The sequence below is a fragment of the Gopherus evgoodei genome, chromosome 6 (assembly GCF_007399415.2).
Source record: "Gopherus evgoodei ecotype Sinaloan lineage chromosome 6, rGopEvg1_v1.p, whole genome shotgun sequence".
NCBI classification, from domain to species: domain Eukaryota; kingdom Metazoa; phylum Chordata; order Testudines; family Testudinidae; genus Gopherus; species Gopherus evgoodei.
This window is the reverse complement of record NC_044327.1, coordinates 14,882,279-14,908,255: the sequence shown is the minus strand read 5'-3', so window position 1 is coordinate 14,908,255 and position 25,977 is coordinate 14,882,279. Positions and strand designations below refer to the sequence as shown.

Sequence of the window (25,977 nt, the reverse complement as noted above, 5' to 3'; positions counted from 1 at the left end):
TATACAGACACCTCCATGAACTACTGCTACTTATCTGTGCTATTAAAAGACATCTACATGGTTTAATTTACTTAAGAGCTCACATGGGTCAACATGTAAAACAATCTTTGAGCAGGTGTTCTAAAACTAACAGGAAATTTTTTTTACTGTTTATCTCAAAATGGGAGCAGGGAAAGAATAGCTTAGTGGTTTGAGCATTAGCCTGCTAAACCCAGGGTTCTGAGTTCAATCCTTGAGGGGGCTACTTAGGGATCTGGGGCAAAATCAGTACTTGGTCCTGCTAGTGAAAGCAGGGGGCTGCACTCAATGATCCTTCAGGATCCCTTCCAGCTCTATGAGATCGGTATATCTCCATATATTTATATTATATCTGCATTAAAAATTTCCAATTAGTACAGAAATAAAATCAGATAGGGGCTATCAAAGTAAAAAATACAGGCTGACACAGCTGTGCAATGAAATTAAACAAAAAACTCACCCATGCACTGACTTTTCAAGAATGTGCACAATGAATGTTAAACAAATATCTTAAGTGTCCCATGGCTTCATTCTCAGCTGTGTGCAGTGACTTAAAACATCATGAGCTAGTAAGATATGAATCAACTCGCACTTGTTAAAAAAAAGTTAAGCAGCCTTATAGAGCTCCCAAGGCAGCTGAGTCAACACAATATAATTGTGGAAATGAAATAAATCCCTATCAGCTATGCAAAACCCTTGCAAAGCACTCACCAGCCATGAATATCAATGGACATACCTGAGCTATGAGATAATGCTAGAATCCAGCATTTCATTACAATGCTGAAATGTTAATCACCTCTCAAAATAAAAACACTTCCATTTCACTAGCAGAATCAGGGAATTCATTGAAACAAGCTACTGCCTTAACATACATTTTCTGCCGTTGATAAGTGATTATAGCTGAAAACCAACAAGGCTTAACACTGCTACTGCTCATTCTGGCCACTGATTAATTCCATTAAGTAACTCAAGTGGTTGCTCGTACACAGCGGCTCTTAACCCTCCTACACAGATATCTGAATATCCTTCAAAAGTGACAGGCAAATGGGGGATAAAGTAGTGGGGGAAGTCTACACTATAGGGGTGTTAAATCAAACCGGCAACATTTCAAATGTGCAACAAGTGTGCTTTGTTATTTCACAATGACCCAGGGATGGCATCATTTGCCAAGCAGATAAAGATAGTTTGGAACACTTGAGAGAAATAACCTAATTCGAAAAGCTCCCAAATCATCATGTAAAAGCAGCAAAGAATCCTGTGGCACCTTATAGACTAACAGACGTTTTGGAGCATGAGCTTTCGTGGGTGAATACCCACTTCTTCAGATGCAAATCATCATGGGGGCTACCGAGATTTCCCATCCGATAATTAACTCATTGCCTCCCAGTCACCATTGTACCTACATGTGCAAATATTAGTCATCTGTTCCCAAGAGCCCCCTGGTATTTCGTGGAGGAGGACTGCTAAGAATTCCCACGGATTTCCACTTAAGACTTTTCGGAAGTTCAAAGGAAGCCGGGGCGCCGAGAAAAGACTGAGGGGTCCTGCTAGCTCAGCTCTTAAAAAAGGAGCGAACTGAACTGGGATTTGCAGCTTCCCAGAGAACAGAGTGGGACCCGCTCCTTGCAAACGCCAGTACTGAGCATGCGGAGGATGTGCGGGGACTTGAAAGGAGGAACTGCCGAGGGACCCCCAGCGGGAAGGCGCTGTGTGGTGGCTGTAGGAGTGAACGCCACAGGACCCTTGCTGCATGGATTTCATTAGCTAACCTCCCCCACGGCCTACGCCCTCCAGCCTTTAAAACACTAATAAAAATAGCTGGCTGGTGAGTGCCCGCAGCAGCAGCGAAACACGCTGGTGCAGATTAGTAGCAGGGAGTGTTTGACATTCCGCACACATGGAGGGTTCAGCCACTGGCGGCTCCCCTCTCTCCACTGCCTCAAGCCATGCCCCCGGCCCCACGCCTCTGAGCTCTGCTCCCCCGGGAAGCCCCCCGCACCCTCTATCGACACTCAGCGATCGCCCTCCTATGGCAGGGCCGAGCCGAGCAAACACGAACTGCCCCTAAACAGAACCTCCCCTCGAGCCCAAACCGAATCAGCTTTCCCCAGCGGCAGGGAAACACGGCCCCCAAGGGTGCCTGCCCGCCTCCAGCCCAACCTCACTCCCTCCCGCAAACCCCACTTGCACACACACCCCCTTTCCCCTTCTAGGCAGAGCTGGAGGTCACAGCCAAATGCAGCCCGCGCAACTTCCCCTCGCTTAAGCCACGCAGTCTTTGCACCCCAAAGCCCGGTGCTGTGTATTCCCCCCGACAAGACGGCCCCTGCGCTGCTCATGAATCCCTTACAAACACCCCGGAACACAACCCCTCCCCCAAAGCCCCCAATATCCAGCCCACGCCCCCTCCCCGCCACCAGCACCCCGCCACAGCGACTGCCCCCCAATGCACAGCTTACAATACCCCCCGCCCCCCTGCGGCATGGAGTCCCGCGCCCCGCAATCCCTCCCCGCTTGCGCGGGGCCGGGAGCTGCAGCAGCCACCCGGGGCCAAGCCCAGCTCCCATCCTGGGGCACCTCCCGCCCGCCTCCCGCGCGCACCCAGGGGGGCAACTTACCCGGGCTGCAGCGACCGCCCCGGCTCCGGCTCCCCGCGGCGAGGCTGCGGGCTGCAGCGCCAGAGGTGCCCCAGGAGGCTTCGGCTCCAGCCCAGCAGCTCCACCGGCGCTCCGGCTCCGGGAAGCCCTTCAGCGAACTGCGGCAGCCCCCTGCGCGCCGGGGGTGGGAGCGTCCCTCCCTCTGCCCCCCGCGCGGCCGCTCACCCTCTGCTGCCTCCCTCCGGTCCCTCCTCCGCGGCTGGCCAGCAGCAGCCTCGCTGCGCCGGCGGAGGGGAAAGGAGCGCTGGCTCTGCCGCGGAGCACGCAGCAGCCGGGCTGAGGCCGCCACCACGCTCCGGTTACAGCAGCCTTCTGGCCATTAGCCCGGCCGACCCCTCCAGGGGCTGGCGGGGTGGGGTGGGGTGCGCTGAGCCTGAGGCTGAGAAGAGTGGCCATAATCCGGGCAAGTGTGGCCTCCTGGCTGCTAGTCCTGGTGGCATTCGGGGGGTAGGGTGACCAGACAGCAAATGTGAAAAATCTGGATGGGGTTGGGGGGTAATAGGAGCCTATATAAGAAAAAGACCCAAAAATCAGGACTGTTCCTATAAAATCAGGACGTCTGGTCACCCTAAGGGGGAGATGCCTGGGCAAAGGTCAGGGTTGCCACTCAATGCTGGCAGTCAAGGGGAGAAGGCAAATTCATGCCCAAGTGGCTGGGAAGTCTCAGGCCAGGGCTGCTGCAGGGTGGAAGAAAGTACATGTAGCTGTTAGATGTGTTTTAAACCTAAATCCTACCCTAGAGTCCTGATGCCACAAGATCTTTGCCACAGGGAACTGTGCCCCTCCCTCTGTCTGCATCCAGCTGTTGGCCCTTGTTTTATAATTAGGATATGGCTAGGCTGTACCCACCATAGGAATATACTCACAGGTCTAGTCCACACAAGTGCACACTACTGCAATTCCTTGCTCCCTGTCCCAACCCAATGGACCAATCTGAGTGTGGTTACTCATGCTGCAATCCCACACTTCCCCAAAGAACACCCTAATCACATCCTGCGCTTGCAGCACAGACCGACCCTTAGTTTTCTTTGGGACACGGACCAGCTTTTTGTTGTGTGTGTACAGTGCCTAGCATAGGGGGATGCTCCTCTAGGGCTGAGGCTGTTAGGTACTAATACTAAATATACTACATTGCAGTATGAGAATACATCATGGGCGAGATTGATCCTGTAGGCCGAGACCGGAGGAAGCAGTAGTCGAACTGCACCACTCCTGAAGGCACCTTGACTCATACACCCCTCAAAGTAGCAGTTCCTCCCCTGCTTTCTTCTTGCTGTGGGGCACAGAGTGGGAAGTTGTAATTTACTGCTGGGTCATTCACATCTCTCCCCTCTCCCACCCCTATCCACCTGTGCCGGCAGTGAATGGGACAGGTAGAACTAAGCCTGTACCCCTCTCTGCTCACCTGATTGCAGCAGGAAGTAAGCGGGCACACAGTCCATGCCTACTGCTTTCTGCTTGGATCAAAGGTCTGGATCGCTCACACAGGTTTATAAGAGGAGGTCTTACCCTCCCTTACTCCCTTGTATAGCTGTGCAGGCCAAGTTATGACATGTGCATAGACACATGAGGCTCATGGACAAAAACGATGTTGGAGGAAGATAGAGGAGAAACATCAGATGTTGCCAACTGTCATGACTATATTACAAAGATTTGGTGTTTTTCTTAACACTGCAGCTGCTGGCATCATAGAATCTCAGCTTTCATAAAAGAAACCCACCAAGTAAAGTAGTAAGTTTCTAATCCTTGTGGTTGGAGAGAAAAGCTTGACAACATGATGCAAGTGTGCCCTAAAAGCCTGGAAAGCAGAAGGTGAATAAAAAGAACTCAAAAGAAAAGTGTGACCTTTATAAGAGCTGAAGATGCTGCAACTCCAAAGAAATTAACAGATATTTCTGAATCTTCAGTACAGCACCCCACCCTATCCCCATTTTACTGCCCCAGTACTGAATTAGATTAAATTGTACAAGTGCAACATGGAGTTTTGTTTTATTAGCAGAAGCAATATAGGAAGTAACCCTGATGCTGTTTCGATATTTTACTTCTTACAGCAGGGAAGCATTTAATTAGTATTAATGAAGTAGGGCACAGATAATACATACAGAGGAAATCAAGTGATATTTCATCACACATATTTCAAATGAGTTCTGCCTGTTGTTTTTAATTTGCATTTGTAACAGTTACAACAGGGGAAGAAAATGATGTCTTAAAATTTTGATTTTAAAGATGCATTTTGTTAATATTATACACCTTGCTTGCAGAGATTCAGATAACTGCTGTAGCTGATGCTAAAGGCAGGAAGAAGAAGAGATGACTCTTTGCCAGATTGTAACCAATTCTAACTTTTTCTTGGAAGGCAAATGAGAATTTTGCCTGACAAGTGAATGAGGACATCAATGCACATTGTCCCAAAAGTGCCTTGGAAGGTAAAAAGAATATATAATGTCTGCAAAATTAGTCCAGTGGTCAGCAAGGGCAGATTTTTTTTCTTAAGTGACTTTTTTTCCCGCAGAAGCCTCATGCTTACTTTTGGTCCTTCAGGGTTTCGGAAGAGATGTAGCACTATCCCTGCTATTGTTCCCCCTTAAATCAGTGGGCATTTTACAGGCCCAGATAATGCTGATTTGCAAGAAATATTGGCTTTCCTCATTCCTGTATGCTTTTGGAAAGGGATCTTGAGACCCCCATCCTGCACTTGGCGAGAGAGAGGCTGGGGCAGTCCTATGGAGCATCTGCCTGAATGCCCTGGAAGCGCATCCTCTGCGGAGGTCTCCAAACATGGAGGATTTTCTTATGGATATTGGGATATCAGCAAATCAGGCCTACCTGCCCAATGTATAGGGATGGGGAAAATCCCATTTTGCTTCTGACACGATACTCCCATTGAAGTACCCCAAATTAAAAGTAGCATGGCTTTTTGCAGCTTTTCCCACAGAAGGAATGACTCAGCCCTGAGTAAGGACTGTAGGATTTAGCCCATTTTCAATAACATCACACGATCAGGCAGAGGTGATACATGGGGGGCAACATGTGGGGTCAGATGCTCTCCCCCGCCCCTCAGATATGCTGCTTGGCATAGACTGAGCATGCATAGTAACACTGCTGAAGCCAGCTGCCCTCACTGCTCCCGCGAATGGGCACACACACACTGAAGGCAGGTCTGGGTCATCTCTGCTCTTAGGGAAATCAGATCATAGTAGCTCCTGGACATCCGAAGTCAATGGGAACTACAGCTACAAAACCTCCATTAGTTCTATGAGAAATAAGGGCTTCCTTTTAAATACGTAACAGTGCTTACTTCTACTCACTTTCTCTCTGCCACATCAGCTGATCTAGGTCATAATCAGCCTGTCAACAGCTGTGGCCTCAGCCATTGGTAGAAACAGAACTTAGTAACAGACTTAGTAACAATGATTTCCTCAGCTTGGGCAGGGTGAAAGACAGAGGAAGGAATGGCAAAGGAAGTGAGAAAGGGGCAAAGCTAGGGTGACCAGACGTCCCGATAAAATCGGGACCATCCCAATATTTGGCTGGTTGTTCCACGTCCCGACTAATCTTTGGTCGGGATGCAACTTGTTCCCCATATTTCGCTCCACCGGCAACTCAGCGTTTTTTTTCCCCTCCACTAGCAGATCTCTCCCCCCGCCCCAATGTGTCCCAATATTTTCTTCATCTCATCTGGTCACCTTAGGCAAAGAAGAGATATCCCTCCTCCATCCTGGCAGTTATTGGCTCACACTGCCATGCCGCAAGATTGAAATCTTGACATGACTATGAGCCCTCCTTTCGGTAACAATGGAAACATTTCCTGACACCACAGTGTCTAGTTTCAGTGAAGCACATTTTGTTCACATGTACAATGATTACACCAAGACCGTACCTTCAGTTTTGAACAATTCTGCTGGGCAGGCAGGCAGGCATGCCCTTAAAATGGGGAATATGTTGGGAACATCTCAAAGGAAAAAATTCTTTCAGTACAACTATTGTAGGGCCCAGTATTGGGCTGAATACTCAAGGATGGGAAAATGCCCTATTTATGACTCATGTGGTCATGAAAGGCCCTGTATGCTCTGGACTAGTGTGCAGGGCAGCACTGTTCTGCTGTCTTCATAGTAGCCAGGGAAGTGCCCTAGTGCAAGAGTGCATTTCCAGTCAGGTTTGGGGAAGAGTGGATCTCAGAGACCTACATGGGAGAGGGTGCACACCACACCCACACAGGCTGCTGCATCCTTGACTGTAATCGAGTAACTGTAGTGATCTGTTGTAATGATAGGGCATTGAGTCTCCGTTTACTTCTCAGTAAGGAGCAGGGACCTCTTTTCTCCTGTCTTCTACCATTACAAAAGGAAAGGAAAAGTGGCAATGAAATGTGATACCGTATCTGTTTGTCTCCATCCTCAATTTTCAGGAAGAAGAGGAACAGGTTTTTCTTGTAATGCAGATTAAAAATCTTAAATTAGCTACCAGAAAGTTGGCAATTAGAATCTCCCCGCCCCCACAAGCTCAGACTGATATGGTGATAATTTGAGTGAAGGAACACATGGTTTTGCAGTGCTATGGATATGAAAGGAAAATGGAACTCCTGCGTGTTCTCTGTACGTTCCCTAAGAGCCCAATGAATTCAGTGATCCAGTCAGTTAGTTAGCATAAGTGCTGTGAGAAATCTGGAGGTCACATTCATAAGTGCTTTATATTCAACACAAGTGTAGACTGCTTAATATTACAAAGAAGCGTTATGGTCTGATGGATACAGAACAGGTGTGGGAGGCAGGAGCCCTATTCCTGACTCTGTCATTAACCTACTACACGACTTAAGGAAAGTCACTCTCTCTTCTTGTCTATTGAGATATAAAAGACAGTCTCTGCCCTGAAGGAATTACGACTCCCACCTTTTCACGCTCTCTGTATGTGTATATATCCCCTCAATATATGTTCCATTCTGTGCATCCGAAGAAGTGGGCTGTAGCCCACGAAAGCTTATGCTTAGCAGACTAACACGGCTGCTAATCTGAAACATATCCATCTTACTGCATGTTTGTGCATCACAAAGCCTGATCATGTAGCCAGGTACAAGTGGTCCCATTGACTTCAGTGTTGTGGGGGTAGTGAACCCATCAACCATCAAGTTACAAACCTAATCCTAACTACAGCATATGGATGTGTAAACAGTCCCAGAGTGGATAACTATTCATAGTGGGATCCACCAGAATGAAGTTACTATTCTGCACTTGACATCAACGTGAAATCATTTTTTCCAGAGGGCAGTGCCACCATTCAGCCCTCAGCTTCCCTCTGCCTCCAGAACAAATAAGCCAGCCAACCAACCCACCCCGAGAAATCCATAACACGATGTGGCATGATACGAGTTTTACTGCACCTTGTTTGGAAACAATTGCATACCTCACTCATGGCAATTCCCAATTTTGGGTAGTGCAGTCATCACACATCCATGGCAATAAAAGTTATGTAAATCTCTGCACAATTCCACTCCAGCCTATGCTCTGACTTATTCTATGCCTCTCTGTCACTCCTTCTGTTTCCTTCCCCCAGTGTTGACTTTGTATCTTTTATAACATTCCTGTCCTCGAGAACCGGCAATTTCCCCTTCAGCCAACAACCACCTCCCTCCATCCTTCCAAGCTTGCTTCTTCCAAGAGCCCATCCTATGCTGATGTCACTGAGATGTCTCCATCTTCTCTCCCCAGCTACATGTTGCATACATGCCTAAACTAGTCTGCAAGCTCTCTGTGGGAAGAAGTGAATTTGTGGTAGAGTTTTGAGTTACCACCTACCTAGATAGCACTATATAAGCACAAAAGCATATCACACCATACTGCCACGTATTACAGAACACACATCACCTCTCCAACTTGGGCAAGGTATTCACAAACATCAATATTTCGCCAGTTCTGTGCTATCACACATTGTTCCTCTATCTAATCAGCTCACAAGAGATTTTTAAAAACATTTTTAAGAGAGTTCAGTAGCTTCTCTACACTATATAAAATATATTGTTACAATAGGTGTCAATCATTTGTGGACAGAGGAGCTTATTCAAAGCCCAATGGAAGTCTTTCCATTGACTTCAGTGGCTCAAGTCCCTATTGAAACAAAGATGGTGGATTTCAGTCACTGTAATCACTGGCCGGGGCAGGGGAGGGGAGAAGAGAGAGAAGAAAAGATGTAATATAAAGTTGTCTACAGGGGATAAAGCAATGTTGTCCTGGAGCAGCCAAAGTGTATTAGGCATTATGGTGCAAAGGAAACGCTGGGGGTGGTTGTTTTTTCCCTTCCTTCCCTCCCCTGCCCCCACCACACACACCCAGTCCCCTCAGGGTTTTTGATATTTGAAAGTGCTGGAGTATAATCACAGTCACCAACCCCTACTACTGCAGGCAAAACAAGAGCAGTTTATTACCATTATCATAAACCCTTGTAGAAGGGGAAGAGAATGATGGATTATAGACACATTTAAAGCAAATGGTTATAAATGAGAGATTTGAAAGATGAGAGTCTTAGCCTGACAAATGAGTGAGGTAAAATATTTTATTGGACCAGCTGCAGTTAGTGAGAGAGAAGGTTGTGAGCTTACACAGAGCTCTTCTTCAGGTGTGGGAAAGGTAGATACCCTAAGGCCTGTTGTACACAGATGAGGTAGGTTGGTCCAGCTACAGCGCTCAGAGGTGTGAAAAAATCCACACACAGCCCTTGGTGTAGTTAAGGTGACCTAACCCCAACGCTGCAGATAGTACTAGGTTAATGGAAGAAATCTTCTGTTCATCTAGCTGTTGCCTCTGAAGGTGAATTAACTACGTGGATGGAAGAACCCCTCCTGGAGGTGGAGGCAGTGTCTACTATACTAAAAAGTGCTACAGCAGAATTTTAAGTGTAGACAAGCCCAGAGTGTCACAGCTAAATACAAAGTGGAACAGACTGTTAACTAAATTTGTTTAACATGTTGCAAGACACCATTCATGAGGTTGGGGCAGGAGGGAAGAGGTGTTTGAAGAGAGAGAGAGAGAGAGAGAGAGATTTGGGAAAGATTTCTGTCTGGATGGGATCACCATCCAGTATGGGCTGTAATTGTTTAATGAGATCCTCTATGAATTCCAGTGACAATTTGAGGTGTGGGGTCTTTTTTCCTTAAAGCAGGTTCTCTGAGAGCATTTAGGTGTCTCATTCCATATGTGATCTGCTTTTTTGAGGAAGCAGTCTTGTTAGTGAAGTGTGTTTTGAGTGTGACATTGCATCTTGGACTGCCTCAGAGCATATTTTGTGTATAAAAGATTACCTCATCCACCATGTATCTCGAATCCTGGGACCAACACAAGTACAATTCTACTTAGATTGCAATTTCTGTGGGGCAGAGACGGTCTTGTTATGATGTGTATTTACAGCACTTAATACAATGAGGCACTGATCCCTAATTGGAACTGTTATGTGCTCTCTCTGTATAAATAATAATGAGAGCAGAGTTATTGACTAGACTAAGTGGTGGTTCCAAGATTAAGGGTCACCCTGAGGGAAGATAGAGGTCACAGAAGTAATTGAAAGGATGGAACTTTGGCAGGATTCTGCCAGTTATGGAGCTTTGGCAGGATCAAGTAGGGAAAATTACAGGAAATTAAATGAGGGGTTTGTAGGAACTAACAAACTTCAATTGACTTGAAGCATAAGCTATTGCCTCTATTTGGTGTAAAAAGTGAGGGGAAGCTACTTAGAGGCTTTGAAGAGTTGGGATGTGATTAGAGTAGCACAAAAGATTTGAGAGGAGGTTGCAATAGTTCAGGTGAGAAAGTCCTTCTTAGTGATCAAAATGGAGAGGAACAAATGGATTTTGGAAGAGGTGTAGCGGAAAAACTGGCAGGATTTAATGCCAGAATGTGGGATGAGAAGGAGAGTGCATTTAAGTTAAGACAATGGCTAGGCTGAGGAACAGGGAGGTTATCAAGTCAACAGCAGTGACAGAAAGGAGAAAGGGAGAAATAAATACAGGTGTGACATAGGAGGAGTTTATTTTGTGCCATTTTAATTTTGGCATGGTGGTAGGGCATCTAGGAAGACAGAGGCAAGGGGAGATGTGAGACTGAATGGAAGGGAAGAATATGGGGTGGAGCGCTAGATCAAGAATTCATTAATATAGGGGGGATAGGCAATAGCTGAAGCAGTGTGACCAGATGAAGCTGGCTAAGGATAGAGTGCAGAGAGAAAAGGAGATGGTCAAAGAGAAAACCCCAAGAGACACCAGCAGCCTGGAGGGCCAGAGGAGAAGGAGACAGAATTTGGAGGTAGGCCTTTAAAATAATGCCCATATGGCTGCATAATAGACCATTCAGACAACATTTGAGGTGGATGAGCTCAGATTCTGCCTGGGTAGAGGCATTATTCACCTTTACATTACTCAGACAGAGGGTAACGGAGCCTTTGCTGTTGCAGGAGCTGGCTTCGCCACGCTGAAGAAAAGTGCTTATCCTACACATTTATATGTTCTATTAGCTTTGAGAAATGAGGGACTTCAAAACCTTTCATATCCAAGGGAATTCTTCCATTTACCTCCACCAGCACTGAAATAAAGACTTCAGGTTGCAAGCTCTCAAAATCCTCATAGGTTTAAATATTTGCAATATTATGCCTGTAAGCTATTAGTGAAAAATCCTTCATTGATCATGGAATGTTTATCCTTATTGTAACCAGAGGACAATTTTGATTCATCAACATTGCTGACCTTGGCCATAACAGGAAACAGTTGCACACGTTAATTGATTCTACATTATTTATGTCTTCAAAGATGAACAGTAAGACCCTTAATATATCATTTTTTAAAGTGTAAGCCATATCACTAACCTTTTCTGGCTTCATGCTGCTAATCTCAAATACTTCTATAGCTCCTGAATTTTACATACTAAAATACAAATCTTCATAAACGAAGCTGTCTTCCCTATCAATAGACATCTACATCTAGCCTTCCCCATACCCAAGATATATACTATGAAGATTGAAGATGGTCCCCACTCTCACAATGATGCTAGAATAGTCACAAGCACAGGATATGGCATTGGTTATGGAAGAAAGGACAAGACTGATCACACTGGAATAGTTAAGTGAGGAAACCAAGTCTTCCCAGAGCTTTAGTACTTCTGAAGAAACTTGATATAGTCAGAAAATAAATTATTTTCCCACTTCTCCAATGATAAAAACAACTGGTAAAGAAAAACAAACAGCTCTTTTCTTGAAATACAAAGGAAAGAGTCCCATTGGTATCAGGTGTCTTGGGATCAGGCCGTTGTTGGATAAGCACAGCTTCTCACCATATAAAGTAGAAGGCGGAGATCTTAAATTCACTGCATTTCCAGCACATCATAAGTGAAATCATGCAAAGTGTAACTATGATGATACAATAGGACTAGTTGGGGGGAGGGATAGCTCAGTGGTTTGAGCATTAGCCCCCCCCCAAACCCAGGGTTGTAAGTTCAATCCTTGAGGGGGCCATTTGGGGATTGGTCTTGCTCTGAGCAGGGGGTTGGACTAGATGATGATCTCCTGAGGTCCTTTCCAACCCTAATAATCTATGATTCTAGCATCCAATTGTAGACCTGCTAATTAAAACAGACTGCAATCTATATGGAAATCCAGTTCTGCACTACCAAACACTTGTTGCATTTTGCTCTCTCATTAGAATACATTCTGAGTAGGCAATGTTATTTATCTTTGGATCTGAAGCCAGGTGGGTACATTTTACCAAAATGACAGTTTTGTTACTTACCTTTGACAGTTCCCAAGCTGAGGCACATAAATAAAATTACAGTGCCACAGGTCAAATGTAATGGCTGTAATAGCTTTCGACAACTCACATTGCTTTCAGCTCCCCTATCAATGCTGCATTGCTCAATATCAGTCACAGTACTTATTCAGGAGCAATTAGCAAAAGGCATAACTGTAAATGAATACTTAGTTTTGCATTCCTCTGAGCAAATCGAATAAATGAGCCAGATTCTCCTCTCCATTTCATCACTCCAGGCCTATTGACTTTAGCATGAATGTGGCTGCAACCAGTGTAACAGAGGAGAATTTTGCCTATGGACAATAAGAATTTGAACAGGCAGGAGTCAACCAAGGATGGCTTTAGTGACCTAAAATAGATTAATTTTCTCTTGGAAATTGACCCATGCCTTGCCTTTGGGGTTTTTTTAAATGCAGAATGCTCATGGGATTTTAACAGACTTCCATGCTGGGAATGATAGCAAGATCTGAAGCCAATTAGGAGGGGAAGTTTCATATCCCACATGCAGTCTAAATTTTAAAAAATGATCAGGGATTTGGAGTGCCTAACCCTCTGAGGGCTGAACATCCCTCCCTGGAAGTTAGGCTTCTTTAAGAGGTCTCAAACTGAGCATCCAAAATAGAGGCACCTGAAATCATTGGTCACCTTTGATGTTTTAGGCCACACTGTGTAAGGGCCAATTCCCGCCTCTTTACCCTGTTCTTGGTGCTCTGGCTTTTGGTTTTGTTGTAGAAGCAGCCCAGCGATATGAATGAAACTTTCCAGAGTTTATGGGACTAATTTTCATCTCCTATTGGTGTATGTTAACATGAATGCAGATTCAGGGCCTGGGTCTTCAGTAACTATTCTGGCAATAAAGCAGAAGCAATTAGACTAGTGGTTAGGGCAGAAACCTGGGAGCCATGGGTTCAGGTCTCTGCTCTGGTCAGGCTCTGTATGACTTTGGGTGAGTCAATTACTTTCAGTTCCTGTCATAAACAGATAGCTAAGGGTTAATGTCTCTTTCACCAATAAAGGGTTAACAAACAGTGACCTGCAAACACCTGACCAGAGGACCAATCAGGAGACAGGATACTTGCAAATCTCGTGGAGGGAAGCCTTTGTTTGTGGGTTTTGTGTTTGGCTTTGTTCTCTCTGGGTCCTGGATGGGGCTAGAGGTGCAACCAGGTTTCTGCCAATCTCCCTGCTACAGTCCCTTATCTATTCAGAATTGTAAGTAAGAAAAGGCAGTCATAGTCTTTTAATTTGTTTTTTCCATTTGCATATGTGTACTTGCTGGAAGTAGCTTAAATTGCGTTTCTGCTGGAGAAAGTTTCTTTCTATTGTTTATAGGTTGAAAGACCCTGTAACTGTTTACCACCTAAAGTGAAGAGATAAAAAGAAAAAAATAAAAAGGTTTATTAAAAGTTTTGCTTTTAAGACCTGTTGATTTTTCTCTAATTAAGGCTCAAAGAAATTGAGTTTGTATATACCAGGGAATTGGTGGGGAGAAGGGAAGGATACATTTCCTCTTTGTGTTAGATTCACACAGCTTGAATCTGTATTGCCTCTGGGTGAGGGGGAGAGAGAGAAACTTGATCTCTCTGTGTTGTGTTTCAAGGAATTTATTCACGGTATCTCCTAGTGTACCCAGGCAGGAAAGATCTGGGAGGAGGTAAAGAGGTGGGAGGGAATGGTTTATTTCCCTTTGTTGTAAGACTCGGAAGTTGGGTCTTGGGGTCCCCTGGGAAGGTTTTGGGGGGACCAGAGGGTTTCAGGCCCTAAAAATTCCTGATTGGTGGCAGCGCTACAGAATCTAAGCTGGTAATTCAACTTAGAGAACTTTATGCTAGTACCCATATTCTGGACGCTAAGGTCCAGATTTGGGAGTTATAGTATAACAGTTCCCCACCTGCAAAATGAAGATAATAGCACTTCCCTACCTCACCAGGGTGTTGTAAGGGGCTCCCATACAATGGTAAAGGGGGCCACACAAGTACTTAAGATATGTCATGAGTGTGCTTGGTCCTTTCAAGAGTTTATTAAAATATGGGGTTGCACAATTATGCCTCGTCTACACTTGTGGCAGCATGTAGCCAGGGGTGGCTCCAGGCATTTTGCTGCCCCAAGTACGGCAGATAGGCTGCCTTCGGTGGCTTGCCTGCGGAGGGTCCGCTGGTCTCGCAGCTTGCTGCCCAAAGCAGCCTGCCTGCCACCCTTGCGGCGACTGGCAGAGCATCCCCAGAGGCTTGCCGCCCCAAGCACACACTTAGCGTGCTGGTGCCTGGAGCAGCCCCTGCATATAGTGCACATGCTGCAGTGAAAGGCTCTGGCAGGGATGAGAGAAGGCTTTGGAAGCTCCAGGAGTGGCTAGAGCTTTTCACTACAGCTGAGAAAGGCTCCCTGAAGTGAAACACTGCACTTCTTGGGCACATAGAGAACCGTGTAGTGTACATACGGTAAGGTTCTGACCTGTATTGATCTGCTTGCTTAAGCAGTACTATCTACACTGCAATTTATACCCATGCTGGGAGGGTGCAGTGTTTGACTCGACACGCTGCCATGAGCGTAGATAGCTTAAGATGGTCACTGACCCACTCCAGAACTGCTGATCAGAGGTGTGGTCCCTGGAAAATACTGTACTTCCAAGGATACCCACTGCAGCACAGCCAAAATGGTGGGCTAAAGGGATAATCTGAACTGCCTGCTCTGGTTTATGTGGGCCTCTTGAAAGATATCCTAGCCCGTGGATTGAATGATCAGTTATAACTGAAGCTCTGACTCCTTACAACCTACCTATGGACCAGACATTGCTACAAAATCTGCAATTGAAATTACAGGTTGTCCACAATGAGCCTCCCAACTGCTTGTAAGGCAAATATTGCAGAGGACAAACAGAATGGCATACACAGATGTCAGCTCTCTCCCATTAAGCAGTAACAAAGGGTGGAAGAATAAAGAAAGCAGCTGTAGTTTACATCACCCACCTACAACCTCCATTTTGAACTACAGCTACAAGAGAGTCTCAAACAGCAGGGAACATGTTATTCTCACCATCAATGAAGCATTGCACATGTATAATAGGATATTTAAGTAGATCAAGAAAATATTGCAGAACATTAAGATTTTTTCTTTCATTGAGTCTTCTTGAACTTTGTCTTGGCTCATGGGCCTGGCTGGCCCTGAAGACATGACACGTAGCAACTATTCACGATGGCCATGTTTTGACTTTGTCAAAGAAGATGGATACTACACTTGATTTTAGTCACAAGGCGCAGCAGTTTAATATCCGATGCTGTACATCCTGCATTGGGGCCTCTACCTTGCCCTTCGCAGGGAATGGATGTGGTGATCTACCAGGTCTTTATCATCTTTACTGTGAGATTTCTATGCTCTATTAACCTGCACAGAAGTCCCATCGACTTGAATGGGTGTGGCAAAGTGCATAACCTAGAGCACAATTTGATCCTACGATCCTAGGTTTCTTTAGGCCAAGAGGAACTTTATGGGCCAGGTCTTCAGCTGATGTAAATGAACAAGTGATATCAATGGAGCTACGCTGATAGACACCAGTTGAGCAACTAACCTCTATGGTTATCATCTAAAAATGCTCTAGCTATATCTGTATCCAGCTTTTTGGACTTTATCTAAATGGGGCCCATTCATGCTTTTCTGTATTACGTTGGTCATTTCATTGTTCAACAAGGAGAATTGTGTTAGGGATTCAAAAGGACTGGGTTTGCCCCTCTCAGCATATTGCAGCTTAGAGATGCAGATGCTATCTAGTTGTTTCACACTCTAGCACAGAACTAGTTACAGTTTAATCTTTTCAAAAATATAACCTTTAAATTTCACCATGCCGTATGTGAAGCTCTGCTAAACTTAGCAACTTTTGAGTGACTATTTCAGCTCGGGATAGCTCGCTCTGATCCATTTTGGTTTATTGGCATGCCAGTAATGGTGCTATAGTGTTCATTATTCAGTTTCCTGTAACAACGTTTTGCCAATTTTGTTCACATAGTGACACTGATAACTGAGTCCGCCTTCCTATTACAGAACTCTGCCTATGTCATTAAGCCTTTTCTTTTGGTGTGCATGGAATCATTTTAAGTGAAATTTTGTTTTAGAAAATGAGAAAGATTAGCTCTCACTCTTCTGTGTTTCTGTACATCTCCTAATATGGGGAGCACTTTTGTGGTTCCACAAAATTTTGTCCAACATATTTAGATTTGTAGTGATTTTACTGGTCCTACTTGAAGCCACAGGAACTCAGGAATTAAGACTCTAGTTCACATAGGGTCCAAGATATGAATGTTTCACATCAATAGGCCTTGAACACAAGTCCTTATTTTACAATATGCTTGTTGCTTCCAACTCCCATTAACTTAAGTCTTTTCTTTTTGCTTCCAACTCCCATTAACTTCAGTCTTTTCTTTTTCCCACCTGCATCTTTTACTTATTTCTTCAAATTTTTGAAGAGACAACTGTATGTGCCCAGACCATACGTTAGAAGTCATAGCAGGAACAAAGAACTGCCCAGGAATATATCCACTTCCAGCTATGCCACTCCAACAGCTGAGGGTACTCAACACATCTCAGGGAGTCATCAGCACCTTGCAAGCTGAGTCCAGAGACGAAGTGGTGTGTAGGTATAAGATGGGTGTCTGTCTATACTCCTTCTCTACATTTCTGTGCTGTTCCACATGCTGTTTTCCAGTGCTTAAAAGGGGCTGATGACACTGGGGACCACAGACCTGTTCCAGATGACTAGAGAGCTCTGAGGAGGGTTGACAAGAGAGTAAGCTGTGGGGGTGGGAGGAGTCTCAAAATTCAAAGCAGCAAGCAAAAGCCTAGTTTTGCTATGAACTGCTGAAAACATTTTACTGGTCAGCAACAGATCTGGCACTTGTTTGAGAACACTTTAAGAGTCGCCTGTTTTTCAATGTTTCAATCTGTGTTGCTGTCATCTCTGCTAGAATTCAAATATATCATAAAAACCAGTTCTCCCAAATCTCACTGTTGCATCAGGTCTTGCAATATTTAGGAAAGGACCCACCTGAGGCCAGGTGAGTAGCATGGAACTTACTGATCAAATTTTCCTTGGCAGGAATAGCTTGTCATCACAGTGGACAATGTAGGCTGTCTCATGCTCTATGGAAACCAATTGTAGGTGAATCCATACCTTGCTGACAAGTGAAGGGTGAATATAAACTTACCATCCCAGTCACTGCTGTTTCAGGGCTCTCACATGAGCATGATCCTCTTCCATCCTTAGGCAACACAGCCATTCCCTTCTCTCCTGCGAACAAAGTCAGGGAGAGTATTCTTATTGAAATGTTTGTCTGGTTTGGCTGCAGTACTTGCTTTGTTTCAGTGACATGTTACAGTTGGCTCAATGTTTTGTTAGTTTTATTGAGAATATTTTTAAAAGGACAAGGTAAAGATATTCCCAATAAAACTAATATTATTAGGGCTTCTGGTTTTAAGTTCTAACTGCTGAATACCAACAAAACCATCCCTAATACAAAAACATGAAATCAGCGTTTATCCAGAAATAAGGGTCTACACAACAGAAAACAAACAGGGGCATGTTTTATAAAGTGCACGAAGGTGTTGCATATTAATTGATCTGTGTAGAGCCTGCTGATGAGCACTAAAAAGGGTCTCTAGTGTGCTTTAACATGGTGCTGTTTGAAACAGTACAATGTTAATACCCACTGGGAAACATTGCAAAGATTACTTATTATAGTATATACACAAAAATCCCCCAACCTCCCTCCCATTTTTGGACATAGAATCGCAGGACTGGAAGGGACCTTGAGAAGTCATCTAGTCCAGTTCCCTGCATTTATGGCAGGACTAATTATTATCTAGACCATTCCTAGCAGGTGTTTGTCCAACCTGCTGTTAAAAATCTTCAATGATGGCAATTTCACAACATCCCTAGGCAATTTATTCCAGTGCTTAACCACCCTGACAGTTAGGAATTTTTTCCTAATGTCCAACCTAAACCTCCTTTGCTGCAATCCATTGCTTCTTGTCCTACCCTCAGAGGTTAAGCACAACAATTCTCCCTCCTCCTTATAACAACCTTTTATGTACTTGAAAACTTATGTCCCTTCTCAGTCTTCTCTTTTCCAGACTAAACCCTCCGCCCCTAATCTTTCTTCATAGCTTTGTTTTCCAGACCTTTAATAATTTTTGTTGCTCTTCTCTGGACTTTGTCCAATTTGTCCACATCTTTCCTGAAATGTGGCACCCAGAACTGGACACAGTACTCCAGCTAAGGCCTAATCAGCATGGAGCAGAGCAGAAGAATTACTTCTCGTGTCTTGCTTACAAGAACTCCGGCTAATACATCCCAGAATGGTGTTAACATTGTTGCTCCACTCCAAAAAAGTGACACTGTTGACTTATATTTAGCTCGTGGTCCACTACGAACCCCAGATCACTTTCCACAGCACTCCTTCCTAAGCAGTCATTTCCCATTTTGTAAAGAAGGAACAGTCAATGGCACACAAAGTGGAGTACTTTGCATTTGTCCTTATTGAATTTCATCCCATCTACTTCAGACCATTTCTCCAGTTTGTCCAGATCATTTTGAATTTTAATCCTATCCTCCAAAGCACTTGGAACCCCTCCCAGCTTGGTATCATCCACAAACTTTAAGTGTGCTTACTATGTTGCTATCTAAATCATTGATGAAGATATTGAACAGAACCAGACCCAGAACTGATCTCTGAAGGACCCCATTTGTTATGCACTTCCAGCATGACTGTGAAGCACTGATAACTATGCTCTGGGAATGGTTTTCCAACCAGTTATGTCCCCACCTTATAGAAGCTCCATTTAGGTTGGATTTCCCTGGTTTATGAGAAGGTCCCGAGAAACATGATCAAAAGCTTTAGTAAAGTCAAAATATACCATCTCTACTGCTTCTCCCCTTCCCCACCAGCCACAAGGCTCATTACCCCATCAAAGAAAGCTATCAGGTTGGTGTGCTTAATTTGCTCCATTGTCTTTCTATATCTGAATAAAAAAAGTTAAATTGCCAAAAATAAATCCCAAAAAATGAAAATACCCCACAAAAGAGAAGCCTTAAATATACAAAATACTCTTGGCCATCAGTGCAATACAGCCACCTCTGGGACACAACACAGCAGCTGTTTAATAGTGCAAGATGCTACCCAACAGCTAAATGCAGGAAATGGAGAATAGTCAATCTAAATGAAACTGAAGAGACACTTATAGGCAGAATGCAAAATAGCTGGTGGATTATCTTGCTTTCATGTCAGGCAGTTAGGCATTCACTATTGTGGAGGAAAATTTTCCAACCTGCTTACAGAGCTTTAGGAGCACAAGTCCTTTTGCAAATCAGTGGAATTTGTGCTCCTAAATCCCTGTAGGCACTTCTGAAAATCTCCCTCCCCCTGCCAGTTTATATTAGAGACTTGGAGATTGTTTTCTTTGCACACACTGACATTAATGGCAAATGTTCACCTCTATGGGGAGCAGATCCAGCAGTAAACTGGAGATTTAAGGCCGGTTTTTCTAGAGCTTAGCACTCAGCTCTCATTTAGGAGCTAAACGAGTGGACAGTTTGGAAGCTGCTGGGTGATGAGCACTTTGAAGATCTGATCTTGGGTTTTTTTGAGCAGTTGGGCTTACAATCCACTAGGGCAGGGATCGGCAACCTTTGGCATGTGGCCCGCCAAGGTAAGCTGCCTGGTGGGCCGGGCCAGTTTGTTTACCTGCTGCGTCCGCTGGTTTGGATGACCACGGCTCCCATTGGCACTGGCCACGGTTCGCCGCTCCAGGCCAATGCGGGCCGCAGAAAGTGGTATGGGCAGAGGGATGTGCTGGCCGCCTTTCCCGCAATCCCCATTGGCCTGGAGTGGCGAACCACGGCCAGTAGGAGCCAGGATCAACCGAACCCGTGGACGCAGGTAAACAAACCTGCCTGGCCCGCCAGGGGGGCTTACCCTGGCGGGCCACATGCCAAAGGTTTCATATCCCTACACTAGGGGCCAGATTCTGATCAGTTACATCTCTTAGGACCAGCTGTTGCTCTCCCTCGCCCATGCAGAGCCTGAGTCCATACACTGTAGTGGCTGCCTGTGGAATTAGCCTCTCTGCAGTGGGTTGAAGCCGATGTACATGCAGGATAGCTGATCTTGGACATTGGACCCTGGTATTCAGTAATAGCTGATCTTGGACATTGGACCCTGGTATTCAGTAATGGGCCACTTCTGAGATATGGTGGTCCATGGGGTGGATTTGTATTAAGGATAGTGTAGTTTTGTAGTCATACAAGGACTATAGAGAAACCTAAATGTATGCCATTCAAAATCACCTAAATGGCTACAGGTAACACCACTTCACGCTACCGTTACTGCCAATTTTCTCTCTCTCTCGTCATATGCCCAGGCAGCAAAGATGAAGTAAATCAGCCATAAGCTGCAGGGCAGCTCCACCAACACTATCTGGCTCGGAAGCTTTGGATCCATGGCTGTGCTTTCTAGCCCTACTTACAAAAGACTCAGGGCTAACTTGTTTCCTTTTATTTGCTGCTGAGTTCAACAGAGAATAGCATTTGGTGGTTGCTGGGGGTTTAACAATAAGAAAGAAGGGATAACATAATGGAAATAAAGCTGAGCTAAGAGTCCCTCCTCTTAAGAGATGAATACAGGCAAAGTTGGAGGGAAAGGAAGTTGCAGTAATTGAAGAGGACAGATTTGCACTGGCAGTTAAACAGGAACTTTGAATGTGCAGGAAACAGAGGGAGACCTGGATTTGTTTTAACAAAAGGAGAAAGGATGTTAGTACTTGAGGAACGGGTTTTAGTATAGAAAGCAGCTGCCTCTCTCCTTGGTGGTGCAGGATTCAGTGAACATAGATCATCTGTGCTCAAATCAAGGTGTTCATCAGCTTTAAAACCCAGAAGGATCTGGGACCCATGTATCCAAACAGGTGTCTCCCCATTACTCTGTGATGCCTACCCAAGAACAAACCTCTTGACAATGATTAAACTATTGGTGTGATAAGATCACTACTTATCATACTGACCAATATTGGCTCAGTTTCCCTGTATTCCTCTCTATCAGTCTTTTGGGTAATATTTAGATTGTAAATTCTTTGTGGCAGGGACTGTCTTGTGCTCTGTTTGTACAGTACCGAGGTGCTCCAGTAATGCTAACAAGAAATAGTATTCTAGTGCTGCAGTTCATCTGCTGGGAGACTCTAGCTGTTGGTTCCTCAATTTGAATGCTTCATGATCACCACCGTGGTTCTCAGAGGAGACATCTTGCCTGGTCTATCTTATATGCTCACCCTGGCAGGTCTAGTGACTTTAGAGGCATTGACTTTAAAAACTATAAGTGTGTGTGTGGGGGGGGAAATCTGGTCTTCGCAAATGGCATATCCAATGATTGCTTAAATTTGGAGACTGTAGCACCGACCTGCCCGACATTAAGTTGTCAGTTGTGGTATCTGGTTATTTGTCTTCTAACTTTGGGATAGATTGACTTCAGAGGTCAACTTTGCCGTACAGGCCTCTACAAAAATGCCATTTGATGCAGCCAGCCTCTGAGGCTCAGGTCACAGTGCAAGAACGGACAGCATAGGACAATTTTAGAAAGAAGCTGTCTCTTCAGATAGGGCTTGTCTACACAAGCATGTGCAAGCACAGAATCTACAGAAGCACTGCTATGATGCTATAACACCATAGCACAGATGCATCCTACAGCAACAGAAGGTTTTTTTTCATTACTGTAGGTAATCCACCTCCCTGAGTGGCAGTAGCTAAGTTGAAGGAGGCATTCTGCCATCCACCTAGCTGCATTTACATAGTGTGTGTGTGCGCACACACACACACACGTCTGTTTAAACACCCTGAGCAATGAAGCTATGTCAATCAAAATGTTAAAGTTAGACCAGGCCCAATTAGTGGGCAGGAACAATCCTGCATCTTGCATGGAATGAACCACATGACCTACAGAATCAGGTCTTTTTCACCTCTCTTTATGATGGACATCTTATCTACTGTTACGTCAGGGGTTCTCAAAGTTGGGGTCAGGAGGTTATTATATGGGGGTCACAAGCTGTCAGCCTGCACCCCAAACTCCACTTTGCATCCAGCATTTATAATGGTGGTAAACATATATTTAAAAAGTGTTTAATTTATAAGGGGGGGTCGCATTCAGAAGCTTCCTATGTGAAAGGGGTCCCCAGTACAAAAGTTTGAGAACCCCCCGTGTTAAGTGTTATGTAGCATACAAGCCTTGAGGTTATATTTTCTGGTGGTAGGCCTGTTACCTTCCTGCACACTGAATCATCTAACATGATTGTTTGTGCATACTCCTACTCTATGTCCTTTTTTTCCCCGATGTGTTTGGGCCAATCCATTTTATATCAATTACTCAACCAGCTCAGTACTGTCTCAAATGTTAACACCTTGAGTCATTAAAGAGAGAGAACCAAAATTTGTGATCATGTCCCTCTCTTGATAGTATCAGATTGAGCCTGAAGCCTTGGAAACTGTTAAACCACAAAACAGATTATGCGAGACCACCTTGAAATTCCTACATTATGCCCTGCAGGAAGAATTCAGTTCAATATGGAGTTCCTTAAGAAAAAAAAAAAGCAAACAAAAAACCCAAACCCAACACTTCTTTCCTGGACAGGAGGAGGATTTTGTTTTAGGTGCTTCTGCTAGGGTGACCAGATGTCCTGATTTTATAGGGACCGTCCTGATTTTTTGTTTTTTTTCCTTATATAGGCCCCTATTACCCTCACCCCCATCCCAATTTTTCACACTTGCTGTCTGGTCACCCTAGCTTCTGCTCAAGTAAGTGTAATGTTACTTCCAATAGATTATTCAGCTTATAGAGGTCTGTGTCACAAAGATCTAGGCTGGGTGTGGTCCCTGGTAAACCAGGAAACCAACTGCAACTCAAGCTGCATGGAATGTCATTGATTTAGTTGGTAGCAGTTTGCTTTAATAAAGGCTTCTTATTTAAGAGATTGATTCCATGCATCATGGCCTAGGGACTACTTCTAGGCATATGTCTATAAGGCAGTCGTCATGGAGTGTGATGCAACACATGTAGGCATACCATAGCTAGCTTTAATGAAGCTAGTATAGTGAAATTGTGGCTCCTCAGGCTTCAGAAGCAAGCCTGGGACCTGGTGTCCTTACTCTGGTACTCACCGGGGGCTAGCTGTCTAAGTCATCCAGCCCTAGCTTCACTACTATTGGTACCCACCAGGGGCATGGCTTTGGGGCAAAGGAGGCAGTTGCTCCTGCCACAAGTTTCATGTTCCATTATGTCTTCTACTGCCCCGCCAGGCAAGGGCAATGCTAGTGAGGGGCATGAATGGTCTGGAGAGGCACATTCTAGAGGGGACAGAGCGAGGGGAAGCTGTCCCTATCCTGTCCCTCCCTGTGCTCAGGTATGTACCTGGACTAGAGTAGCCTGCCTCAGCTCACTGGAGTCACTGTCTGGTGAGTGAGGGTCTCAGGGGAGGGAGGAAGAAAGGGATCAGGGAGGAAGGGTGTATGTGTGCGCACCAGGGACACTGGGGATGATCATGGCTGGGACAGGGAGGCAGCATAGGTCAGACTTTGCAGGATGAGTACATATGTTCTGTAAAGTTGACACAACTTGGTTCCCTCCCCATTTCCAAGAATTTTTTTGGAAAGATGCCTCTGGTACCTGCACTAGCTAGATTAAAGCTAACTCAGGTATGCCTGGATGTGCTTCAGTCACATCCATCCATTGCAGTGTAGATGGATCCTAAGTCTTTAGGGTAAGGTCAGTCTCACTGCCCACAAGTCTTTGCCCTCCATGCTGGGGTTATGTGGACGTCCCTCCAATAGCAATTGGTTTAAGATCACCAATGCACTTCCCCGGCTGCCTGCCTGCCGCTGACAGTGTGGTATTCCATCAGGTGGTTACAAATTCTCCCTTGATATTGACAGTTATACCACTATAGCTTAGGCCATGTCTACCACTATATGATGTTCAGGGGTGTGAAACAGATGTGCTTGCCAGCCACTCATTGAGCTGGTCTGATGATGTTGATGGGAGAGCTCTCCCCCATTGGCATAACACAGCTCCACGGAGGCTTGTAAGCATAGACATGGTTTCTGATTCAGGAACCAAAATAATCTATCCAGATATAACTTCATGTACATACTCAGCCTCTGGTTAGCAGAACAAAACCCAAACACTCAGCTCACAACCGTAACTGATATGTGCTATTAAAACGTTTAAAGTGGAGACCAGTCCTAGGACTGAAAGTGAAGGTTAAAAGATTCAGTGAGTGCCTTGTGCCAGAGTCCACCCACATAGTCACCAGCTCGCCCTTTCACAATGCACAGCTCTTGACAGTGGAGAGATGCAGTGAGGGGTTTGAAGAAGAATATTGGGAGGAAGTAACTAAAACTTTAACATGTAAAAAGGGGCAAAAATCCTTGATTGTAGTTTCTTCTAATCAAATAGATAACCAGCCCTCAGAATTAAGTAGAACATTCACTGTTCATTTTTACAATTCTTTTTAAGAGAACAAAGGAAGGGAAACTGCAAAGAGTAAGGGGAAAAAGATCACGCCATATGGAAGAGGAAAAGTAAAAAAAGAAGGGAAACTCATTAAAGGTTTGGTCACAAACCCACTCCTACTAAGCCAATCTTGACAGCTCCCATAGATTTCCAGAGAGGTTTGTATTCGGCTCAATGGAAGTGAACTCTGGGGAGGATTACGGGTATGGAAGAGAGGAAAGTCAGTGAGAGATGGGTCTGTAGAAAGGAAAGCAAGATAAAAAGGCATTTACAGCAGCAGCCACTTCTCCCACCATCATATGCTTCAGGGAGATGGGTCTTTTTTGGAGCAAATAGCAAACTTTTCTGCATTGAAGAGTCACAGAGGTAAGCAAAGGGGTATAGAAAGGAGCAGAAGTGTAGCATTCCTACTAGAAACCTGTAAGTAATTACAAGCAGCGGTGGTTCTTAAAATGGAATAATTGTATGTGGCACTGTTGCACTAGAACAGGAGGGAGGCATAGCTCAGTGGTTTGAGCATTAGCCTGCTAAACCCAGGATTGAGAGTTCAATCTTTGAAGGGGCCACTTAGGGATCTGGGGCAAAAACCAGTGGTCCTGGTAGTGAAGGCAGGGGGCTGGACTCAATGACCTTCCAGTTCTAGGAGATAGGTATATCTCCTATTATTATAATGTAACTGGCACAGCATTACAGGAAGCTCCCTGAGCGACTGATGAAGAATACAAATTACTCATGCAACTTGTGTTTATGATATTAATTTCAAGCCCACCCAAAAGAAGGTAGCTACATCCATGCAAATCTTAATGAGACAGATACAACTCAGGCTGCTAGAGTGAATGAGCTGCTGAGGTAATCAGAGGCTGATAATGGACAGCTGGGAGAAGGAGGCAGAAACAGAGCTTATGCAAATGGTGCACATTTGCACATTCAGAGCTTATGCAAATAGTGATGGAAGTTACACATCAGTCACTGGACATAAGTG

At 44.8% G+C, this 25,977-nt stretch overlaps 1 protein-coding gene across 5 annotated transcripts in view; it reads right to left on the bottom strand.

The window, feature by feature from the left end:
- Nucleotides 1–25,977, bottom strand: part of PALM2AKAP2 (PALM2 and AKAP2 fusion) — a 427,797-nt gene that overhangs the window by 165,746 nt on the left and 236,074 nt on the right. For 4 of the 5 annotated variants that reach the window (XM_030566709.1, XM_030566710.1, XM_030566712.1 and 1 more), the window contains one exon: nt 17,652–17,734. In XM_030566709.1, coding sequence (XP_030422569.1) covers nt 17,652–17,734 — 83 coding nt within the window. Of the gene's footprint in view, nt 1–2,636; nt 2,850–17,651; nt 17,735–25,977 lie in introns of those variants that run through there. The other variant, XM_030566715.1, reaches the window with a different exon arrangement.